The sequence below is a fragment of the Xenopus laevis genome, chromosome 2L, assembly GCF_017654675.1.
Source record: "Xenopus laevis strain J_2021 chromosome 2L, Xenopus_laevis_v10.1, whole genome shotgun sequence".
Lineage (NCBI taxonomy): Eukaryota > Metazoa > Chordata > Amphibia > Anura > Pipidae > Xenopus > Xenopus laevis.
In genome coordinates this window covers 102,405,586-102,428,850 of record NC_054373.1, presented here as the reverse complement: position 1 = coordinate 102,428,850, position 23,265 = coordinate 102,405,586, and the positions used below count along the sequence as shown (strand labels likewise).

Here is a 23,265-nt window from a genome sequence, read left to right as displayed (position 1 = left end):
ATCCAACCAATGCACAGCATCACATTGTCACAACAAGTTTTTTTTGTGTGACATTGCAGGACCTTCACATAACTTTTTGTCACAACATTCAGTATAAAATAGAAGATTCATTTCCTAATGCACTTTACTTCTCAAATGGATGTTGAAAGTCACATAGTGCTTTATTTTATCTAGTGTTTGTTTAAAAAAGTTAGGCTTTGCTTGTTGCAAAATTAATTCAGGCATTTTAAAATAAATCCAAGCCAGTGATGCGGAGTGAAAATTCGATACTTTCTGCACTGTAAATTCATCCTCAGCAGAATCACTGAATCACATAGACTCTGCTCAAGACAAAGTCCATCCACAATAAGATTTCCACTTCTAACTCAAACCCTCTTCGCTAGTCCCCTTCTTCCTGCCTTGACTCTTTCAATCCGGTAACTTCCTTTGAAGTCTTCCAACTTATCTTGTTATAACCACTCATAACTTGTGAATCGTTATTGTAAATATAGAATAGATATAGAGTAAATATAGAGTTTTTGAACTGGAATCAGTGCTTATGACCTTACAATATTTCATTTCAGAAAAGTCATCTATATACCCAACAGTGAGCTCTGTGCTGGAGGCAATGTCATTGGCACTGAAGAGGTAGTACAATGTAGTGTAATGTTTTTAAGCAAAACTTAAACTCTGAAGCTGGCCATAGACATACAGATTTACCTTCATATCGGAGGAACAATCATTTGGTGCCATCTCCTGACCTGCCACTAACCATTCAGATCAAATAAAGTAGTAAAAGAACAGATCAGATGATGTTGTGACCGTGACAGCAATCGTACGAAGGTTATGTCCAACAAAAGCTGGTGACAGTCCCTCACTGATATCGTCAGATCGGAAATATAAGCAGAGATATTATTGGCAGGTGACAGAAATTTTCTAACCTGTCCGATCGTCTGAACGACCGATCGCCTTGGCACAACAAATGTCAGGACACTCCACACACGGCCCGAAACTCGTATGAAACGGAGATTCATACGATCGTTTTTCGTCTATGGCCAACTTAAGGGTGTTATTTATTAAAACCCAAAAAATACCTTGAATTTTACACCCCGATCCTGCAAAAAACTTGAATCCAAAAATCCGCCATCTCAGATCTGTCAAAGTCCTGTATAAGTCAATTTGAAACATTTGAGCGATTTGGCAAAAATGCCCGATAAATTTAAGCAATTCAGGAAAAAGCCTTAAAATTGAAGTGATTTTATGGAGTTTTCCATGATCCGATTGAATCAAGTTTTTTTTATTAGTAAATAAGCTAAAAGCAGGCATGGGAGTTTGGTCATGGTTTTTTTTTTTTAATAAAAAATGAGATACATTTTAGTAAATAACCCCATAACATTGCAAACATGATTAAAAACTATTTAAACATACATATTCACTTTAAATCATTGAGTGCAGTATTTAAATGAATTGGCACTGTGAACATTTTACAGAGAACGGTACCTACAAACTGAAGAATGTGAACAACATTTCCCCAATTGTTAACATGTACAGTGGTGGGGCAGTACTTTAATTTGCTGTTGATTTTTTTTTTTTTAATGTATGATGATTTAATTGCATTTATTGTGTGACAAGTATGACAATATCCCGAAAATGAACAATTTATTTACTGTTCCCCTGGTATGGTGGTACAAGTGTTCATGTAACTGGTACAGTGAGTCAAAATTATAACTCTATTGACAGTATCCCTTTCAGTAAAAAAAAAGTATTTTCATGGAATGCTTTGTTATTAAGGTGTCTTTTGTCTGATTTTATTGGAAGGTTGCTGAATAGAAATGTCCACTGACATGTCATACTTAATGCAACCTCTGTTTGAAGTGCTCCCATTATTTAAGTTCACCACTGCAACCTGGAGAGGCAGTCCAAAAATGTAAACAGAAAAACTGGTAAAAAAAAAAAATTATCTGGGGATTCCCCAGATAAGGTTTTGTTTTTTCCAGTTTTTCGGAAAGGTTATCTAATTTTTTTAAAACCAAAAATATGCAACCTGTAGACTTTCCAAAATAAAAGCTAGCAGACATTCCTGTCTGATGTAAAGTTTCAGTAGACAAAAACACTGGAACATGAGTCATCTCTAATACTGCTTTTGAGTTGAAAAACATCTGATGTAGTTGATGAAGTTCTTGGCACATCATTATTTATGTCCTGGCGTGACACGACATGTCAGAATTCAATTTTATACAGATTTTCTTCGCAATAATGAAAGAAGTCATAATAAATAATAGCTAATTACCTGACCTCTTGCAAGAACATTTGTCAATCTCTCTTCTCATCCTGCTGCATTCTTTTTTGTGACAGATACCTGAAAGCTACAGTTTTACAAGCAGGTCTAAGACATCAAATGCAAGAAGAAAAGGTCAAATGCCTTGTCAGAGCTAAGATCTTTATAATCATAGCTTTAGTTTGACAAATGCTGCTTTTTTGTGTATCAGGATCATTTCTACAGCACCATGACATAAAAACACAGTCTTTGGTTTTATTTATGAATTATGGCAGAATAATGGATTTAAGTAATTTATAAAAAGTCTATTTTACCTATAAGTAATCCACCATTTCTACATTTTACTGCTGATTACTAATTACTCGGTCATCCACTTTCCCTCTAATATGTTTTCTTGACAATATCTCACAAAATGAAATTACTAAAATGGTAGTCCGTTATTTCTGTACTCGGCAGTACAGTTTTCCTGTTTTATCTATCAAGTTTTTATAAAATATTGGGGCTCAAGTCAGATTGATTCACACAGTGTACATATTTGCCCTGGGCGTGGTTACATTTATAAAGCTGAATAAGAGTGTGCAGAATTGTGAATTTGTTTTCAAACTGCAAAAATCTATAAGAGCTTTTTAAATATGGCAAAAAAATGCAAATTGCGAATATTATGTGCACACTCTGCGTTTGAATTACGCCACAACTTTGGTGGTGGAGAAAATATTCGCAAACCAGTTTCGTAAATTGCAAATTTAAGTTATTATCAATGCTATTTTTGCGCACAACAACCGCACACAGTGGGCATACTCACGCAAACACCGTCTCATTTGCAAGCCATTTACGAAAATTTATTCACAATGTGAATTCGCAAAAACTGGGAAGACGGGCAGAGCAATGCAATATATTAGCGTTCAGGAAAAAACATGGGCAATACAATCATTTGTGAATAAATATGCGCTGCACAAACTTTATAAATGACCCCCAATATGTTTGCACTTCCCAGTACCTAATATCATCTGCAGAATATGGACATTCTGTGTTTCATATGTAGTGGGCAATCACAGTGATAACAAATATGTGTGGTATCCAGGCCCGGACTGGCAATCTGTGGGTTCTGGCAAATGCCAGAGGGGCTGCTGTAAATTGCTATTTTGAATCTTAGTCCAGACCTGGTGGTATTTGATAATCCAGTCCCCCAGAAACAATAAACACACATCAAATTCAACCTTTTCTTTATATGCCTAACTGCTAGCTGATCCAAAGGAAAGTGAAAAATCCCATCTGAAGCTTCTCCCGCTGCCTTCCTAGTGTAACATGTGCCATAGGTCATATCTCACCTTCAGATTTTTACCCTGTTTTTAAGATCATTCTTGAGAACTTACCCATTTCCTCTAACATTGTTATTGGTACCAGTGTTTACAGATACCACTGGCTCTTCCCAAGCCCCTGTCATTAACCTGCCCCCTCATTCCACCAAATGTTGAATTTTAGTTCCAGGCAAGCAGCAGACAGTTCAGCATGTAGATTCCTTACAACAGATTGGCCTATTCATTTTTATAATAACTGAATCCAATATAACTGCAACTTGCCTTTCCTTCCTATACTGCTCCCCCACCTGTGCTAGAACAGCTCCCACCCAGTTTGTTCCATATACATCAATGTAGAACTGTGCAGGGCCAGATTTCCTTTGAGGCATCCAAGGTCTCGTGGTCCTAGTGCCCACTGTCCAAACGCACCCCCCCCCACACCGCCTTTGAGTGCCCGTGCATACGCCAAAGAGCTGTGAACTCTGCGTTCCCAATGCACTTTAGGATGCACCCCTAAAATTTTGCCACCAGGCCCTGGCCTTTGAGGCCTCACCACAAATCAGGGCCTGGATCTGTGTTCCCCACCCTTCACCCTAAAATGGCAAATCTGTTGCCCCTCCTTGTGATCTCTTCATACCCAATACAGTATGTGATTTATGAGGCTGTGAACTGCAAGAGAATATATGTATCAAATTCTGTAATCCTCATAGGGGCGATTGGTTAGTATCTATGGGTAAAATAAGCTAGTGGCTTTGATGAATAATACAAGCATACTTTAAACTTTGATTTTCTCATGGCACGGCACAGTTTGATAAAATAAATGTCTTCCTAATATTACGAAAAGGCAATTTTCAAGTCTTAATGAATAATTCAGCCATAAGCAACACCATGCTGCTTTGCATATGAATGGTTATTCGTTGCAACCTTCAAAACAGAAGGAAATTGCTCACTGAATGTAAAATCCATCAACATTTTATAAGTCAACAAACTTATTATTTCCCTTTATTATTAAGTTGACCTATTTTTCCCGCTTAAAAATCATCGATTACCTACATTTTTGAAAGCATATTTTATTGGCTAATCCTAAAATTAAAGCATCCAACTTTTTCAAATTTCTATACTACTCACCTTTCTACTCTGAACATTTTGGTGTAGAAGATTACTTTAGACAAGCTTTATGAAGATGTAGCAGTAGCAGAAGCTACTCCAATATTTGGAGACCAAGATGTGCTCTTAAACCTCAACAAATTCAAGTGAGTCTCACAAGGGATACTGGACTCATAGTCTGAGGAATATTTCTCTAGATTGATCATTAAATGAGACAGAATTATTCATCTAAATTTGTTTTATAATTAACTCATTCTCTATGACCCCTGAGATGACAGGGCCTCTATATAACAGTCTCTTCCTCAATGATAGAGATGCAGTAAATCCTGGATTCAACCTAATACCAACACTTTTTGTAGGATTCATTCTTGGCCAAATCCAGAGATACTGTAGAGACTAAATCGGAAACCTTTAAATCGTGTGATACAAAAGAACAGGTAACAATATTTTTAAGCTGATGCAGTTTTCAGGATTGAAGGCTTGGATTTGGTACTTTATCCTAATGTTTGCATAAAAATAAGAGAAACTTGGGAGGGGGATATATTTATTGAAAAGGGTAAAAAATGATTCTTTATAAAATTCTCCAAACAACACTGAGGGGCAAATTTACTAAAGGGCGATGTGGCTAAGGCTGGTGTAAATTCGCTAGCGAAGTGGACCTACTCAAGCGCTACTTCGCACCCTTAGGCCAAAAAAGAAAAAAAAATTCTCCAAACAACACTGAGGGGCAAATTTACTAAAGGGCAATGTGGCTAAGGCTGGCGTAAATTCGCTAGCGAAGTGGACCTACTCAAGCGCTACTTCGCACCCTTAGGCCAGGCGAAGTTGCACTCTGGAGAAGGGACGTACAGTAACTACACTAATTCACTAAGTTGCGAATTTTCGTTACCTCTTGCGCCAGACTTTACTTCGCCACCTTAGACCAGGCAAAGTGCAATAGTATAGATAGGGATTGCTCCAAAAAAAGTTTAAATTTTCCCAAAAAACGCTGGTGCTTTTTGCTTTTTTAAGGGTGATAGGCTGAAAAAGAGCATATTTGTTTTTAGGGCACCCTCCTTCCCCCTTACATTTGATAACATATGGCACCTAAACTATACAGTGGGCACATGTGTAGGGCATTAGAAAACATTTATTAAGGTTCCCTGGCCTTGTGTAGTGTAATGTGTTTGCTGCTGCATATACGGCCATTGTACTTTAACTGCACGGCGTATGCAAATTTCCGATCACTAGCATAGTTCAAATCGCTGATCGTAACATCGTTAGCACAACTTCGCAAATGATCAGTAACTTGTGCGCAACTTCGGATCTTAGTGAATTTGCGCAGCTCTGGCGAAGTGCGTCTAAGGCAACGCTGGCGCAAATTCGGAGCTAAGTAAATTTGCCACTGAGGGTTCATGTTATTTTTCGTTGAAATGATAGAAAATCTTTTGTGACTGATGTTTACAGCATAGTATCAAGTAGATTGTCAGTTTAAGCAGACATTATGGGGTAGATTTATCAAGGGTCGGATTGAAAATTAGAATTTGAAATCTAATTTTCAAACTTTTTTTATAGTCAAAACTCTCAAATTCGACTATGGGGTTATCCAAATTAGATTTGAATTTTTAAAAAAAATTCCATTCAAATTCAATTAGAGTTTTCAATTCGTCCGACTTGATTTTAATAATAAATTGTGATTGGGTGATTTTATGGAAGTTTGATAAATGCGCCTCCCTGTATATACTGTAGATGTAGATGTGCTCTTTTCTAAACTAAGCAATATTATAAATTATAAAAAAAAATAACATTAACAGTGGAGGAATAACCACTGTTTAATTTAGTTGCTTTAACTGCCTTTTGTTTACCTATTGCTATAATTAACAGCCAGACTCATACAGTATGTTACTCTGAGTACAATTTCCAATTAACCTTTATAGTTATTTTAAAAAAAACTTTTGAAGAATTTTGGGAAAACACCTGTTTAATCTTATAATAAATAGATCCAAATTATGGAATGACCACTTGTCTGGAAAACCCCAGGTGATGAGCATTCTGGATAATTCCTAATACCTGTACCCATAATAGTTTGTTCCAAGAAATCCAAAGTACAGTATAACAGAAACAAACATTTCATTAAAAATGACTTCATGACTTATTGGGAACCCCTCCACTAACATTATGTCATTTTCTGTCTTGCTATAGGTATGGTTATGTGGTGGAAGCATGGAGGTTCTTCCATGTTCCAGGGTTGCTCACATTGAACGTAAGCGGAAACCGTACATTAATAACCTGGATTTCTACACCAAAAGAAATGCATTACGGGTAGCTGAAGTCTGGATGGACGATTACAAATCACATGTGTATATTGCATGGAATTTACCAATGGAGGTACAGTGCTATATAATATATAAATATACTGTGTATAAACTGAATGTCATGATTCTGCTACAGGAAAACGTGGTTTTTTTTCAAAATGCATGAGTTAATAGTACTGCTCTAGCGAAATTCTGCACTGAAATCGATTTTCAAAACAGAAAACAGAAGTTTTTATATTTCATTTTTAAAACTGACTGCACTGCATGTGATATCATTCTATCCCTTCCCCCCTCCATAAGCCCATCAGCAGAACAATGGGAAGGTAATTAGATAACAGCTACCTGACACCTGCATTGCTAAACATGCTCCCATGTCCCACCAAGTGGTAAATATGAGCACACAATAATAAAAATCCCAAATCAGGACTCCAGTTACATTGAGTAAGAGAAACAATAGCTTATCGGAAAGCAGTTCCATGGTGAAGTGCTGGCTCTTTCTGAAAGTACAGGATCAGACATGATGACCTGAGATGGCTGCCTACACACCAATATTACAGCAAAAAATACATTTATTGGTTCAAGAATAAAATGTGAAATTGTAGATGAATTATTTGAAATGTATACAATGTAATTTCATAATAAAAACTACACAGGAACAAGAACTTAGGATCAGGACAGGAACTAGAACTCGAGAACAATAACAAAATACATTGATAGCTTGAACAAGGCACAATGGACAATGATCCTGCATACAGCTGGATCATGGGGGTGGGCTGGGGAATACAGACAAGAGAGAAAGACATGAATATCAATAAACAAGCTCAAGCTACACTCCCTACTGTGGCTCAAGCAGGAGGAGCAGTGGCCAGTAAATATTTATGATTGATCTTTAATTCATTATATTTAAAACGTATTTTTTCATGGGATGAAACTTATATTCCATTTTTATTTTAATCATAGTTCACCTCTAATGTAACTCTTTCAGAATCCAGGGATTGATATCGGAGATGTATCAGAAAGGATTGCACTGAGAAAGAGCTTGAAATGCAAGAATTTCCAGTGGTACCTTGACAATGTTTATCCAGAAATGAGACGCTACAATAATACTGTTGCATATGGGGAGGTAATGAAGATACTGATTATAACAACGTCTTCTATTTTTGTTATTATACCTATAAATATGTGTTTATTTTTGTTTTTTTAATGGTAATGGCATTCATTGTATGTTACAACTTAGAGAAGGTTGTTGATACTGATTGTTTGCTGTTAGCTGGCAGCATCATATCATTGCCAATATAAGTCCCCTCCAGCTGCTTACCTACACTTAGGTACATTCTTTGATGTAAATCACAATGCAGGAACAACTATTAATGTATATAATACTATATTTCTATATCTCTATTGCATAGGCTCTGCATACTAAGGTAGGTGTAAATTCAATGGCTCCCTTTGTGTGCCCTGTACTTTGTGTTGCACACAGTTTATAAGTGAAAGTTGAATGTATACAAATTGTGAGCAGCATGTATGGAAGCAAAGTGTCAATAGTGTCCAAGTGTGCAATAACATGTTCACTTTGTTATTCACTAAAGATAACATGGTGCCTATTCTGTAGTAATAATAACTTTCCTTGATTATTTCTCCCACCCCAATTTAGTAAAATAACACACAGTAAAATGAAGTATATACCATGCTATGCCCATGCCCTTTTAATAATGTTTGAAAGGAAAACTGCTGCCATAGTTTTTCTTAAATTATTAAAATGAGGCATTATTAGTGCTTTTAAAAATTTGTTTTAAAACTTTTCATTTAAGTTTGTTGACGTTTTGGAAGAGAATTCTATTTAAGAGCATATTAATAGCTGCATATACAATATTACACAATTATGCAAAAAGGTTTACATAATAAACAGACTAAAATGTGTTGCTTGTCTGTTAACCCATGGCAACCAACAATCAACAGGTAGAGTTTACTCGTCAGCTGTTTGAAAACACTCATCATGGTTACTGTGGGTTACTAGATGATGGCAAACTTTTTTCCAGATAAAAAATCCTATACCTGTACAGTCCAATTATGGAACCTGTTATTCTGAATGCTCAGGACCTGTAGTTTTCTGGATCTTTCCAGTTGAAAAAGGGAATAATTTTTAAAATGGAGTCTATGGTAGACAGCCCTTCTGTAATTTAAGGCTTTCTGGATAACAGGTTTCTGGATAATGGATCCCATGCCTGTATTTTGATATCAGTTCATCTTCTCTAAACCGGAGCAGGGAAATAATGTTATCCCATTGCAAAGACATTTTTCACTGGCCAGTGGCCCACACCTACAATGTCAAAATACATAACCTTAATGAGATCCTTCTCTCCACAGCTCCGGAACAACAAAGCAAAAGATGTTTGTCTAGACCAAGGCCCACCAGAAAATCATACAGCTATTATGTACCCATGCCACGGATGGGGGCCTCAGGTTTGCTATCTTTTTTTATTAGTTTTATCGTTTACAGTTCATCAGTTTTACCGACATATAGAAAATGATGAAGATTTACACAATTGAACAGTAATAGACTTGGTAATTCTAGAATAATGAGCTTGTGGTAACTGTGTAGCTAAGGGGCTTGTTTATCAAGTACAAACATTCATAAAATCACTCAAGTGATATTATCCTTGCATTTTTAGCATCAGACCTAATTATCAAACACATCTGCAGCAGATTTATTCATTCAATAAAAAATATAACTTTGCAACATTTTTATGAAACAGGAAAAGCAGCAACATTTAGGGTTTTAACTATTTCCATGTGCGTTTGCTTTTTTCCTTGCTTTAATTTTTTTATAGTTCCACATCAACAATACAAATGCTCATCTAAAACATCCATCACACTAAAACTATTATCATTGCTATTATAGTTATTATTATTATGCCAGCATTAAATCGGCATCGTGTAACATTAAAGCTCTCGACAAACTGAATGCAACAATTTTATGTTTACTGGTTTCTTAAATGTGCATATGTAAATTAGCATTTGGTTCATTATTGAGCTGAACCTTTTGTGGCAGATCCAGTATTGTAGATTTAGTGAAAGCATCAGTACCATTCAGGTTAACACATTTGTCACTATCCCCCTTATGTAATATAAAGGCACTTGGGGGCATTTATAAAGTTTGTGCAGTGCATATTTATTCACAAATGCTTGTACTGCACATGCTTTTTCCTGAACACTTTTTCCGTCTTTCCAGTTTTTGCAAATTCACATTGTGAATACATTTTCGCAAATGGCTTGCAAATGAGACGGGTGTTTGCATGAGTGTGCCCACTTTGTTGTGCAAGAAAATAGCGTTGACAGTAACTTACAATTTGCAAAACTGTTTGTGAATATTTTCTCCGCCACCAAAGTTGTGGCATAATTCAAACTCCATTTGCAATTTTGGACATATTTCAAAAGCTCCTATACACATTCACAATAACAGGGCAAACATATTCTCCGTGCAAACCAATCAGCCCTGCGCAAAGTTTATAAATGAGCCCCACTAAGTTTTCCCAGGAGCAGTAACCCATAGCAAATAATGCTTTAAAGCTGGTGACCAGTAAATGCTACTCGCTGATTGGTTGCTACGGGATACTGCTCCAGGGCAAATTTATTATACAGGTATTTTATTATACAGGTATGTGACCTGTTATTCAGAATGCTTGGGATCTGGGGTTTTGCGGATATCGGATAATTCCGTAATTTGGATCTGCATACCTTAAGGGGCAGATTTATCAAGGGTCGAATTTCAAGAGTTAATAAACCCTCGAATTCGACGGATTTAGTGCAAATGCTTTGATTGATCGAAGATAAAATCCTTCGAATTGAACGATTCGAATGATTTTAAGCGATCGGTAAAAGGTTTTTCTTCGATTAAAAAAATGTTAGAAAAGTGCTGGGGAAGGTCCCCATAGGCTAACATTGAACCCCGGTAGGTTTAAAGTGACGAAGTATGAAGTCGAAGTATTTTTTAAAGAGACAGTACTTCGACTATTGAATGGTCAATTGGTCGAATGATTTTTACTTCAAATCATTCGAATCATTCGATTCAATCAAATTCGATCGAATTTGACCCATTCGATGGTTGACTTACCCAAAAAATACTTTGAAATTCGAATTTTTTATCATTTGAATTCTTCACTCGAGCTTAGTAAATGTGCCCCCCAGTCTACTAGAAAATATTATAAACGTTAAATAAACCCAATAGGCTGGTTTTGCTTCCAATAAGTATTCTTATATCTTAGTTTGGGTCAAGAACAATGTACTGTTTTATTATTTCAGAGAAAAAATAAATAATTTTTAATTGCATTATTTGGATAAAATGGAGTCTATGGGATAACGGATCCCACACCTGTATAACTCCTTAAATCTACTTCTAAGTTTCAAATGCAATGCAGATCCATGGTGCAAGCTTTTGATTTGGTAAACTACACTTCTACACTAGTTACCATTTGAACCAGCGCGGAAAAAAATCAATTTGTAATTGTGAACCTATAGGCATTTGTTTACCACGTAGTAGTTTCCATGTCAAAAATACCAACACACGTAGACTTTTTAAAGATGTACAAAGTTGTACATTATATACCTGATGATCAATGAATAATTATTCTACAGTTAAATAAATATTTCCTGCTGATCTTCATTGGTGTTATTCTTTATACCATAAATTATTACAAGCATAAACTGATTGGTGGCACTTATTTCTAGCTTGGAAGATATACAAAAGAAGGATATTTACAACTGGGGACTCTTGGGAGCACAAATCTTTTGCACGATACACGCTGTGTAGTAGATGATAAGATCAGCAAATTCCCCCAACTTACGGATTGTGATAAGATGAAAAGCACGCTCCAAAAACGCTGGAGTTTTATACAGGTAAGCAGGCAGATATCATTTATCGTTTCCTTAAAGGAACAGTTCATTGTAAAAATAAAAACTGGGTAAACAAAAAAAAACTTGGAAACCAAGACAGCTGCAAAGCACAAAGTAGTGTTCTGGCTATAACATTGGGCATTCAGTCACTCCAGCCTTTATAGGTTACATTTTTGGCTAACTAAATATATTAGAAGCATTTTTTATTTTGCAAAGCCTATCTATTTACCCAGTTTTTGTTTTTATACTGAACAATTCCTTTAATGCGCTCTCCTCCCTTTTATTTTTACATTTATTTTGTTTTACCAATTCATAAGCTGTTTGATGAATAATAGCATAGCATAGAAAAATCTTCTGTTTTACTGTTTGTCCAAACTATTTGTTGATTTATGTTTTTTTGTTTATACAAAGTTCACAGGTACACCTCGGCATTATTACAAATTGTTGGTGTTGGTTTTCTCATATGGATGCCAAACAAATGCCACTAAAAGATGTTGAATAATGAGCCATTCACCATTGCACTTGTGGCTTTCATAAATGGGTTAAGTTCACTTTGTGCAACTTCTTGTTTTATCTAAAACCTATTTCTGATAAAAAATATTATCTGTAGTGATGGGTGAATTTCTCTTGTTTCGCTTCGCCAAAAAATTTGCGTATTTCCTGCGAAATTCAAGAAACGGAGAAAAATTGCCGGCATCAAATATATTTTAACTAACTGTTCGCCGATGAATTTTTTGCGGCAATTTCACGAATTCATTCAACTGTGAATTTGCGCCTGCCGAATAAATCACTAATTATCTGATGTGTTGGCTTCAGAAACAGGATTGTTATTATGACCAATAAAATCTGATATGTTGCTTCTGGCCTTGGTTCTATTTCAAAGGAGAATTTCTGGCCAGTCTGTTGTATTTTAGAGAATATCTTTTCAAAGCAGCTGATATAAGGCAACATTTCTCCTCTCAAAAACTAGGCCTAGCAAATTAAAAAAAAATTCAAACAATATAAGGTCTCATAAGAGTAATTGCTAAATTTCCATTTTTAATTGCAGAATGGAGCAATAATGAACAGAGGCACAGGACGATGTTTAGAAGTTGAAAGTAAAAGCAAAGGTGGCATTGATGTAATCCTTCGGAGCTGTACAGGTCAAAGATGGACAATTAAACACATTATCAAATAGGCCAAAAAAAGAGGAGACTTTGCACCTGCTGTAATTTAAAGAGAAGTGAAACGGACATTTCTACTTCTTTATTGGATAAAGAGGACGATTCCATTTATTCCTTCAACATTTCATCAAGTCGCACGCACACCTTGAAATTCCTTTATTCTTCTAAATCAGCTGAAAACTTTTCCGGAAGCATTCGATTTACTGACTTCCATGGTGTTAATTATTGGGGAGTTTAAACGGGCCAGCACACTTATTCATTCTGCATGTTTGATGGTTAGTTAAATGACTTCAAATCCTTTCAGACTGGAGTAAATGTTTTCACCAAATCCCTGTGGAATAATAGCACAAGCAAAAAGCAATTTACTCTCCTCTCCTCTGCTCTTTTTGTAAAGTTTAACATCGTAGTGATCGCAGAACAGAGACATGACTTTATGTTAGAAAAGCAATTTATTAGCCTCTTAAAGAATGTCATATCTTAACTGTGGAGCACTAACAGTGACACCAAAATAAATTGCTGTTGCCAAAATAATGTACAGTACAACTAATCTATGCCACCACAAATGCAATCCTATTGCAATTACCCAAAATGATGTAACTTGGAATTGTTCAGTTATTACACACACACACAGCTCTATACAAACACACACTCACACATACAGGATACTGTTAATTAAAATAGCATTTTTGTTTGTGGAACATAATTGTCATAATGTATCGATATTTTGCTTCCACGCTGCTGTTCAGGTTCAAATGGCATAACAATATATTTATTCCTGGAAATTAAAAAAATAAACAAGTGGTATAATTTAATAGGCTGGTAACATCATGAACCAGACTTTTAAACTATTTCTGTACAGTATTGGCAGATTATTTATTTTCGGCACTATTCAAATTTTATTTTGAAACTACTACTATTTTCCGAAGTGCAGACTAGGTGAACATAGTTATTAATAGTACATGAATGCTTTCTGATGTTTTATGTTACTGATCCCAAAAGAAAATATATTTGCTTCATTTTATATGGTTTTATGAATTCTGTATGTTTCAGAGTTCTACACAATGGCTGGTGACTTGAAGAAACAGGAACTGACCATTATAAAATCCCAAGTTTGAAAATGTTCTTACTCGTAGATAAAGTATCACATTTTGGTGACTGAAGACCTTCAATGGTCTCATAAAAACAATAAAGATAACAACAATTAACAAAACGTGTGGTTTACAGATGGTTTAATGAACAAATGTAATATATCGGCACACAGGAGAGCTTGTTACTTTCAGATAAGTGAAAGTACAGGGAGTCATTTCATTAGCATCTGCATCTATCTGATACTACATCTTACACCTGTGGTTGCTTTGCTGCCATATCAAATGCAAGAGTAGGACACCATGAGCAGGTGATAGATAAGGGCTGTTGACTAAACCTGCAGTTTGACACAAGCTGAGGCAAAGTGCATTGTGGGTCACACAGATCTTACGGAAAAAAATCTGTTGTGTTGTAGACTTCTATCGATAGATGGAATCCTATTATTAATAAATAAATAAATAATAGATGTATGTTAAATGTAAATAAGGGTGCACAAAATCCAGTATTCGTTAGGGATTTGCCCTTTTTCAGCAGGATTTGGCCCTTCGTTGCCTTGATTTCTATAGGCAAATTAGGGTTCAGATTCACTTGGGTGTTGGGCCTTCACAAATGTAAACACAAAGGCGTTCTCCTACAACTCATTACTACAACCATGTGTCATCACTTTATGGTTACCGAATCACAGATACTTTTAAGACCTGTCACCATTTTGCTTAGTGAGTCATGATACAAAATACAATGTCCTGCATCAACAAAACATGGTACGATGTGCAGCTTGGCTTTCGTTAAATATAAGAAAACTATACATGTATTTATCTAAAATTAAAGAAGACTGGATGTGTTTTGAAGGTATGCTCTTTGTTCCTTCAAATCAACGAAGCATCATTGTCACGATTTGCTTATGGATTTAAAAGTGATTATTTTTGGGGGGTTTACAAACTCCTTGCAAGGTTCTCCCAGCTGTTTCTGTCAATAACCCTTAGAGACCTTACAATGGCAAGAGACAAATCTCTTTAAAATACTTTCCGATCTGGATTAGAAACACCACAAGACAATGCATAATAAAGGATTTTCTCAAATCCACTCAGGATCACAGCATGTAAAGTACATGCTTTCATTATAATGTTTCAAAATAACAAAGTATTCTCGGAAGGTTTGTCACCCACATGTACCCACAGATATCCTGTGCGTGCCATTGCCCTAAATGGTGTCTGTGGTCAAGTGTATACAGCAGCAACAGAATCAGACCCTGAGGTAAAGATGCACAAGCAGCTACTTTTGGACAGCAAGGTGAACAGCTAAGTAAACCTTAAGATATAGTTAAAACATATTAGATGGCAAGTTTCAGTGTCCATAAAAGAGGCCAGAAATAAAAGGCAGCTGTAGAACTGCCAAAAGGTCAGTAGCAGATGGTAAGTATATCAATACATATCAATCCACAATGTAGTCAATACAACTGCACAAGAAGGGCTTCAGCAGGTCCAGAATGCCAAAGCTAGCTTGGTGCTACAAATTCAAAATATGTTTAATAAACACAGTCTTAGTGCACTCTGCTTCAACCACAGTATGTCACATCTCCAGGCTTCCTCTTATAATCCATCTCCAAGGAGTATTGAATGATAGGCACAGTTTACTGCAATAAAAATGCTTTGCATTTGAGCAATTTGTTTAGTAGACAACCAATTACAAGCCTGACTTGCAAAGGAGGGAATGCACAACAATGTTTGCTAGCAGCAAAAGCAGACAGACTTAGCTTGGTGAACTTCTGGCCAGATGACTTTGAAATTTGGATTGATGGATTCAGCAGTGGGTACATTAACTTTCACAGACATGGGAGGAAGGACAGATGGATGAAGGCCATAGACAAGGAGAATACTTTCATGAATAAGATTATCCTTAGCAAACTCAGCCCACTGACAAAGTTCCACCTAATTATGTTGTTTCCTAAGATTGGAGGAGGTGGAGGAAAATTGTTTCCTAAGATTAAGAAAACCACTTTTATGACATTGTCAGAAATGCAATTTAATGCAAATTAGCTGTTTGTAAGCGTTAAGTACGCAGATCCATTTTGGAAAGAACGAGGGGTATTTTGGTTACCTAGAAGGTACTCTTAACTAACCAGTCATGGGAGTGGTCTAAAGTCAAAGCAAGGCTGCAACAAAATGTTATTGTTGCCACAGTAGTGACAAAGACCTGTGGACCTCCGAGGACTTTCTTCTCTGGAGTGTTGACCCATGCATGGTTTCCCCAGGAAGTGACTGTGTACAGAAATACAAATGGGGAGCTAAATTATTGTAAATTGTAGTTTTACAGGAACATTCCTTCCCCAATTGTTTCCCAGGCTCACCAGATCAAAAGGTTTGTTGGCAGTCCAGTCCAGTAAGCTTGCCTTCCAGACACTGCCAGAAGCAGATACAAAAGCATCATTGTTTATTGTGAGCTTTGCTGTTCTACCTGGTCTCAGCAGCCAAACATATTGGAATACAGAGTAATGACCATAATGTGTGATTAAAAGCTGAAAGGGGGATACTTGACCTGAAGCATGAAAGTTTTTCTAAAACTTGATAAACAGGCAGTATCATCATCCATCAGAGGATCCCCCTTTCTCCTAGGCCAATATTGTGCCATTGTGACATGGCAGATGAGACAGTTGCAACCACAACTGAACAGAACATTAATTCGGGAAAATCGACAGACTAAGCAAAGCCTGTAGCAAAGGAATGCCATTTTTATGCTAGATTAATAAGGTATACATCATATGACCTTGCATGAAAGCACAGGCCACCGTGCAGCACTACTAAACAACTACATAGTCTTCCAATAAACAGGACCATAGGGAAGAGCATTGTTGCTTATTTATAGTGATGGGTGAATTTATTCGCCAGGTGCGAATTTGCGCGTTTCGCCGCCAGCAAATAAATTTGCGGCAAAAATTCACCGGCGTCAAAAAAATTTTTTCCGAAGAAATGGACGCCGGCGTAGAAAAAACGGGCGCCGGCATCAAAAACGGGCGCCGGCGTCAAAAACGAGACGCCGGCGCAGTTTCGCGAATTTTTCACCGTTTTGCGAAGCGAAACGGCGCAAATTCGCCCATCACTACTTATTTATTGATAAAATACAATTCAGCCAGCACTCACCAAGAACTCAAATCTCCCATTTAGTAGTTAGGTGCACGTCATTCGGTGTCCACTCCAACCGACTCTGAAAATCATTTTTAAACAGATATTCCTGTTGGTGCTCTCTGCTACAGTGTGTGCTTATTTATTGGTCTCTGGGAAGGATATTTCCCCTCCATGTTTATTTGAATTCCTTGGCTTCATAACACACACACATATATATATATATACACACACAACTATTATGGGCTAGACCCTCGACAAACTTTGAGGTATGTCAGTGAGGTCTGAAAACCAGTGACATTCACACAGCTATTTAGACGGGACACGTAAAGCCTATATTTTCCTACTATCTATATAGGTTGGGCACCTCTTCCCCACCTAAATGGCATTGTTTGTACTGCATACATCCCCTTCATCTGCCAGCGTCAATACATTTTCCTAAAACAAATAGCAGCTTTCACCCGGCGGCCATTTTCCCTCTGACACATCATCAGTGACATTTACAACTGCAAAGAGCACATTTATACTGTAGGATTCATGCAATCAAAAATGCAGGCTTACACAGGCAGAACTTACTTTGAAAACAGTTTTGCTAGGAATGAGCCCCATAATAGTAAAGCAGAAGAGAAAAAAAGCAGAAAGCTAGAGCAGAGTTTATGTGGAATGACAACTCTTCATTGGCTGCTAGACTGGAGGGTTTGTTTAGTGATATGAGCTGAGAAGAACTGAGCATTTTCAGTAGCCAACAGCCAAAGCAAATTCCTGAGGTAGCGGCCGGAGTGGGTTATAGAAAGAGAAGAAATCCTAAGTGATTAAGTAGATGCTGCAGCCATACTAATAACCTTTTAGCAACCAGAGTGGCAGGTATTTAAATAACTCAAAAAAGCTGTTCACTGATTAAAACTTTGTGTGGAAGGTTTAACTGTACTTTAAACAATTCTCTACCATGATCCTTTCAAAGTAACATAAGGACTTTGGTCTGAAAAGCACATAATGCTGATGACAGGGATGTCAATATCTGGTACATGTTGTGAATGATGAGGAGAATGCTGATTCTCCTGGACTCTCTTGTTGCATTTGATTCAGCTAGCGAAGTTCTTTTTGATAGGCATATTTCATAAAAAATGTTATCAGGAATTTATTTCTCTACAAAATTACCTCTAACAAACAAAGCACCGCAAGACCCTGTCTTCTCCCCTGTGTTATTTGTAATATACATGTCACTTGTCACTTCATATATATTATATTATCCAGCATCTTGGATTGTTATCACTTCCTTGCAGATGGCACATAGCTATTCTTCAGTCTGCATTAAAAGAACACGTGCCTAGCTTATCTGCAAAAGTGGATGAGTGGTATCTATCTTAAACTCAATCCATATAAACCGAAAGTACAGAGGTGGACAGAGTGATCAGAAAATGTCAAGAAGAACAGAAAATGGGTATAGAAATAGGTAGAGTATACCTGAGGCCTATTATTCAATTCTTAAATATCAGGTGGCATCTAACCCTAAATGCTATTTCTTCTACATGAGGAATATTGTAGGAATTAAACATTCTTGCTGAGTATAAACCAAGATAAATCCAGTCATTTGTTTCCGCTTGGCCTTGGTTCCATTACTACAATGGCATCTAGCAAGGCTTTGCTTAGAAAGTTCTGCACTGACCAAAAATAATACAGGATGCCAGAGAACCGCAATGTTGTTACATGGTAATTGTATTCCAGTACTCACTGGAGGGCTTCATTTAACATTGGCTTACTAATTTTCAAAGCTCTAAATAGTTAAGGCTTTAGGTAACTCAACTCAGATACTTTGGTCTCTTATATCCTTACACGCTCCCTTCAAACTTTGGGTAGAATCCTGTTAAAATCTAATAGATTCCTTTCCTTTGCAGTTACCACAATTTGTGAACCCCTCTTACTTTAAAAGTCCATGAAGCACCATCCTAGGAGATATTCAAAAATGAGCTCAAAACACATGCATATGTTTACCCAAGCTTTAGGTTATAATTTTCATGTTTGGTATCCCAAAAACCAGAAAAGATGCTAAGGTTCCGTTAATGGCTCACACTTCTGCATTTAAAAGCTGCCTTTCATGTCAGGAGGAGCCCTTGGCTACTCGGATGCCGCCAGGTCTTAAAGGAGAAGGAAAGGCTTTGTGCACTTGGGGGTGTTGAATGTTAGCCAATTTGCAGATAGAAGAAGCCGGAAGAGGATCGATCGGTGGTGCTCACTGGTATACACTGGTAACTGGTATCATTTGGCACCCTCAAGTGCACGAAGCCTTCCCTTCTGCTTTAAAGTGGACCTGTCACCCAGACACAAACATCTATATAATAAAAGTCCTTTTCAAATTAAACATGAAATCCAATTTCTAATTTTTATTAAAGCATTCCTAGCTGTTGTAAGCGCATTTAAAAATCTCAGCTGTCAATCACATTGTCTGCCCCTCCTCTATGCCCTGGGCATAGAAGAAGGGCAGACAATTACTTTCACTTTCCATTCAGCACTTCCTAGATGTCACTGCTCTCCACACATTCCCCCGTTCTCTTCACCGTTTAATTGTGTAGCCAGGGCATGGGGATGGACATCAGGTCCCCCATTCTGGTGCACAAACAAGATTCTGAGATAATGCAAGGCTTGCCTTAATAATACTGTGCACAAAATGGCTGCTGCCTGCTTGCTATAATTTTGAAATCCGAGACTGAAGGAAGCAAGATTCAAATAATTTACATAGTGTAATTAAAGTTCATTTTGCTTGACGGGTCCCCTTTAAAGAGAGAGAACCAAGGAGAGGGTTCTGGGCAGGCAAGGGAACCAGAACAGATGACAGGAAGAATGGGGAACAAGTCATGTAAGTTAGGGGATACAGGTATTAGCACTGGCCTAGCCACAGACCAGTAATGAATCCAATAACTGAAAAGAGAGCCAATGATTCATTTTACAACCACCTCGCTTGCTTCTGCTTAAATATTGATTATCAAAACATCTCAGTTTTTCTCCCTTCTGCTATTTATGAATTTCTCATTGACATGTAATAATAATCAAGGACAAATAGGTTTGCAAAAGCTCTCAGAATTAAATAGTAGAGGCAGCTCATTCCTTATAACTGACACATTATTAAATTAGATAGAGTGTGGCAAATGTCTTCCTCGAAATGATACTGCCATAAAATTGATAATGCTTCCTGTATCTATTTTGTGTTGAAATATTCTGAATCATTTAATTCTCAGCTTGCTGATATGAAGCTTATCATGGGCAGTGCAGCTTTTTTCCCCTTGATTCCTCAGGTTTATAGAGTCATTTCTGTTCAAAGGTAGAATACATCAAATATATCGTTCAGCTGCAGGCCAAGGTTAGATTAACATGGACTTGCAATAGTGTGTTACGTTTGCAGCATTTTGTAATACATATAGCAGCAGTAAGAACGTGATAATTCTCTAAGATAAATAATGTTCTTTCTTTTTATTGCTAATCATAACTGGTTATGTTTTCTTTATTGTTGTTGCTTTTTTTTTTATTAAACGAGAGACGAAGCAAAACAAACATTTTACTAGAATTGTCAAACCTTATGTTGTACTTCCATACAAGTATAAGGCCACCAAAGCCCTTTAACAGTGATGATATGTCCTCTCCATCTTCTTTTCTTCTGATTTAAAGCACATTTACTAGGTTGCTGTGAGTTACATAACTTATGGCAAATGTGCAATATACAGTATATAGACAATATGAAATGCTTCATTCAAGCTTGCCAGCATAGAAAGCAATGCATCAGAATTAATAATCAGTTTGAAGCATCAGCTTTAATGACATATGTATCTTTTCTTTCTGCTAATGCGTTAATGGATTATAGAAATGGCAGCCTAGAGCACACTGAGCATGTGAAGTGCCACTGGCTCTGAAAAAACTGCACCTGCACCTTGTTCACAGATCACAATTTAAATATGAAAATTAAGGTTTGATATCAGTTTAGTATTTCGCCAAGTTTCTTATGGAGGATTCATCTTTCAGCCATTTTCCAATCACCAATTTTTGGCCGAGCACCCCAGGAGCTTTGAAGACCGCAATCAATGTTCTTAAAAGCTTTCAAATTTTATTTCAACATCCATTAAAGGATGATGTAAAGACAAAAAAACAATATTGCATGTACTGCTTGTAAACCTTAAAAGAAACATATTTGCAATGTACTTCATTTAGAAATTGCGAGCAGGAGAGAAAAAAAACTATTGGACACTGCTGCGCTGGACTACATGATGAAGGGCAGGTTGTTTCATTTGTTAATTTATCATTGAGACTAATCTCAGTGAGAAACAACCCCACTTTTAGAATGCAGACAAGTGCTCAAGCCGGCCAGGGAAGGATTCCTGTGCGCAACTTTAGAAGGAGGAGGAGATGAACAGTGAATTCAGCTGCACAGAATCAGTTATTTTAAAAATGGTACACAATTTCGAATTAAAGTACATTGCAAATATGTTTATTTTTAAGTTTATGAGCAGTACCTGCAATATAATATTTTACGTTAAGATCCCCTTTAAAAAAAAACTGTCTGTGGTCAACCCAGACAGTCTTTATATAACCCTAGTGAGTCTTTTAATGAATGTTTAAATTAAGATTGAATGCTTTTAGAAATATTGTTTGCACTGCCGAAATTGGTGATTCGTGGTGTGTGTACCTTTAAGCTATGGACTTGGGGTGGTTGCACCTGGTCAGAGGAGAAAGCAGTAAAGCAAGTGTAACCCTGTTGGCGTTACACACCACGTGTGGCACTTACCTGATGGCACAGGACAAACCTGAGCCACTCTGCAGTGGTATTGGAAAATACTGGGTACCTACTACTTATTAGAGCAGTTCCTCCACCTAGTGGGATCAGAGAATGCACCTACGGGTGGCCCCACTAGGAACAATAATAATACACAAAGACTTTGGTGAACTAAATTACTTTTCATCGTAGAAGAAAAGGGCAGCTAATACAAGCAACACTGCTAACATGGTGGCAATAAGGGTCTCACTAACTAAATCAGCTTCAAATAAACTCTGGAGAAACACAGCAATTAAATGTGTCTTTATTTCACACAACATGTTTCGGATAAACATATCCTTCATCAGGTGCTTGTGACACCTGATGAAGGATATGTTTATCCAAAACATGTTGTGTGAAATAAAGACACATTGAATTGCTGCGGGTCTCCAGAGTTTATTTGAAGCTGATTTGGAAGGTTTGTGGCTGGACGGGGCTGCTACTCTGTTGGAGATACCCTGAATACAGGTGGAGTGAGGGATCACCAAAATATTTGAAAAGGATTTGTGAAGTCTCACTAACTAACTTTGCAGAAGCAAACTGTCTGACTCAATATGTAAAGTCCATTAACTCAATCTCAAACACAATCTCTTAAATCTGTGAATGCTCTTTTACTATAAATAATGATACTCACTTCCAGGTCTCTTCAGGTGAGTCAAGCAGGACAGTTTGGGCAGTTTGACTAGAAGCCCCTTTGGATACTCAGACGGGGATCCCCTGCAGGTAATTGTTCCTCCAGTCAGGACTCCTCTCACAATCTCTTTCTCTCCATGCACAGTATTTTGCTTTCCTGTGCCAACCCAATCCAAAGGACTGCTTCTGATGGTGTCTTCCAGCTCTCTGGACCCACCTGCAGCTCCCTAGTCTCGTTCTCTCTCCCCCTCATGTCTCTCTCTGTCAGGCTTTCCTTCTCCTTCTGGCCACCCCAGGCTGCTATGAAACTTTCTACAGATGTCTTAGCTCGGAACAATAGGTTACCTTCATAGATGTAGTGTTATACTGTATACAGGGCTGCATTTACTTAGTTGCCGCCCCTAGGCCTGCTGCTGTTCATCAACCGGAGTAATGGGGATTTGCACACAGGAAATTAAAAAATCTATTGTATCTCATGTGAATCCCCAGTGTAGTGTGTGGTTAGGCAGCATGTCACCACCTAAAATCCTGCCGCCCTAGTCCCGGGCTTTGGTGGCCTTTCCACAAATCCGGGCCTGGTTATATATTCCTTTACATACAGGAACATATTGTAAAAT

The 23,265-nt window shown here is 37.3% G+C and overlaps 1 protein-coding gene across 1 annotated transcript in view; it reads left to right on the top strand.

Moving 5' to 3' along the window:
• galnt17.L (polypeptide N-acetylgalactosaminyltransferase 17 L homeolog) overlaps window positions 1-14,217 on the top strand; it is a 190,472-nt gene extending 176,255 nt beyond the window's left edge. The window contains exons 7-11 of the mRNA XM_018246941.2: window positions 6,844-7,029; window positions 7,942-8,079; window positions 9,324-9,419; window positions 11,685-11,852; window positions 12,898-14,217. Coding sequence (XP_018102430.1) covers window positions 6,844-7,029; window positions 7,942-8,079; window positions 9,324-9,419; window positions 11,685-11,852; window positions 12,898-13,026 — 717 coding nt within the window. The 3' untranslated portion in view covers window positions 13,027-14,217. The remainder of the gene's footprint in view (window positions 1-6,843; window positions 7,030-7,941; window positions 8,080-9,323; window positions 9,420-11,684; window positions 11,853-12,897) is intronic.
• The last annotated feature ends 9,048 nt before the right edge of the window (window positions 14,218-23,265 follow it).